Source organism: Triticum urartu, unplaced genomic scaffold (genome assembly GCF_003073215.2).
Source record: "Triticum urartu cultivar G1812 unplaced genomic scaffold, Tu2.1 TuUngrouped_contig_5333, whole genome shotgun sequence".
NCBI lineage: Eukaryota > Viridiplantae > Streptophyta > Magnoliopsida > Poales > Poaceae > Triticum > Triticum urartu.
The window spans coordinates 23514-25676 of NW_024116002.1; the positions used below are offsets into that span (position 1 = coordinate 23514).

General features: G+C 52.1%; 1 protein-coding gene across 1 annotated transcript; it reads right to left on the reverse strand.

The window, feature by feature from the left end:
• Positions 1 to 236: 236 nt before the first annotated feature.
• On the reverse strand, positions 237 to 869 carry LOC125529092 (non-specific lipid-transfer protein 4.1-like). Its single transcript, XM_048693505.1, has one exon. The coding sequence runs from the start codon at positions 854 to 856 to the stop codon at positions 512 to 514; it is 345 nt and encodes a 114-aa protein (XP_048549462.1). The 5' UTR covers positions 857 to 869; the 3' UTR covers positions 237 to 511.
• Between the last annotated feature and the right edge of the window lie 1294 nt (positions 870 to 2163).

The following is a 2163-nucleotide window of genomic DNA, read 5'->3' on the forward strand; positions in this document are numbered from 1 at the left end:
ATTAAACTTGTAGGACTTCTTATTGGTGGTCGCATCCACTAAATTTCTGTGTGACCTTCATCTCTATCTCTCAGGGCTTTAGGCTATGTTTGAGGAACCAAATAGAGAGTGCAAAGTCATGGTTCGGTTCTAGTGAATTGGGTGGAGTCCATTCCTACGTTTAGTTGGTTGGAGCAAGAAAATGGAATCAATGAAATGTTTTCCCAGTTATGCACATGTAATAACGACGCATGCTATTAGAGCACAATATATGATCAATATATCAAAAGTATACATGGTACATGGTACAACATACTCGTTTATCTTCTCAAAGGGAGCGAAGGAACAACCAAACATCGATACTACAGTGGCCGGCCATGCAGAGTTGGCTCCACGTATGTAGTCCTCTCTGTCACATGGAGATCAGATCAGAGCATTTATTCATGTATATGTAGTATATAGGTAACCTCAAAGTACTCAGCATCGATCGGTGGAGCTATAATCTGCGATGCTGGCGGCAAGCAATCGATCACTAGATCTTATTGCAGTTCACAGTTGAGCTGATCTTGTAGGGGACGCTGACGCAGCACTTGGAGGGGATCTCTGCGGCCTTGCCTTCTTTGACCCCACCGGCAGCACTCTTGATGCACAAGCATGCCGCTTTCTTGTCAGCGGCGGTCTGCACTTGGCCGGCCAATCTCCTAACGCCGCTGCAGCAGGCCGCAGACGGGCTGGCGCCGCTGCCACGTGCATAGGAAAGGCAGGGGCCAAGGGCGGAGTTCACCTGGCCGCAGGAGATTGCCGCGTCGGAGGCTACAAGGAGGAGTGCCGCCACCAGGGCGACCAGCACGAGCTTAGTAGCTGTAGTGCGAGCCATCTCGACCGAATTATTTTTTTAGAACGAAGACGCCAGATGCGTCCGGCTTTAAATTAATAAATCCACAACAGGCAGCGTAGCAACAACACAACAAGTCTTAGAACAACGACACAGGCCGTTCCGGCCAACGCAAAAGGATCGACGAAAGAAGTCCAGGCGCGACTTGACCAACTACTAGCGGATTACAGGGCAGCGCCCGTACAGAGCACGCAGGCTCGTCAAGCACCAAAAGGGACCAAGGACACTCGTCCTGGTCAAGGCTCCCTAGCCATCACGTAAACTTGCATCAGACGTTGTTGGACGGTCTTAAGCATCTCAGCATCCCTGCGCCTCCCCAACGGACCCCACTGCTGTAAGAGAAGGTTGCATTCGAAAATAATGTTAGCAGGATGCGAAGGGAAGATACCCTCGATAGTGAATTTGTTCCTAATTAGCCACATCGCCCAGAGTAGTGCCCCAACACAGCTTCACATAACCCGTTTTGAGCGTCCATGGATCGAGCTTAGAAGTTGAGACAACTCGGCAGCCGATCTAGGGTCCCATTGGACCCCTGCCGCGGTCCAAACCGCGCTCCATGCAAATCTTGCAAGAGAGCAGGAGAAAACCACATGGGAGGCATCCTCAGGAGCCCCACACAGCGCGCACGATCCCGTGGCCGGACCGTTGCGCTTTGCCACATTAATGGAGGTGGGCAGCTTATCGCGGAATAATTGCTACATAAATAGCTTGATTTTTAGGGGCAGCCGCGCTTTCCACAAACCTGCGAACGCGTGGTGTGTCGTCCCTCGACACAACTTGCGGTACAAGGAATTGACCGAGAATTTCCCAGAGCTAGTGAGCGCCCAACTCACCGCGTCCGGTTCATCTACTAGGTTGATCGGCCCAAGGAGGTGCATCATAGCCGTTAGGCTAGCCTTCTCTTTCCCATTCAATTCCCGTTTGAAGTGGATCGCCGGCGGTGTCGACCCGAGTGCATCCGCCATCGATATCGCGGGGTCCACTGCTAGGTCAAATAACTCCCGGAATTCGGCCCATAGGGGTTGGGGCCCTACCCAGTGGTCCGTCCAGAAACGGGCCGAACGGCCATTCCCAATGGCAAACTTTGCCCCCATGGCAAATGCCGCTTTGACTGACTGCAAGTCGTTCCAGAAAGGGGATCCCCTTGCCCTCCCTTCAAAGAAATTACCTTCAGGGAAATACTTGGCCTTCAGGAGATCGACCCACAAGCCAGTAGCCCCTTGTGTAATTTTCCAGATCCATTTATAAGTCTGGAATTGGTGATCCCGAGGCCTCCCAAGGCCTTGGGT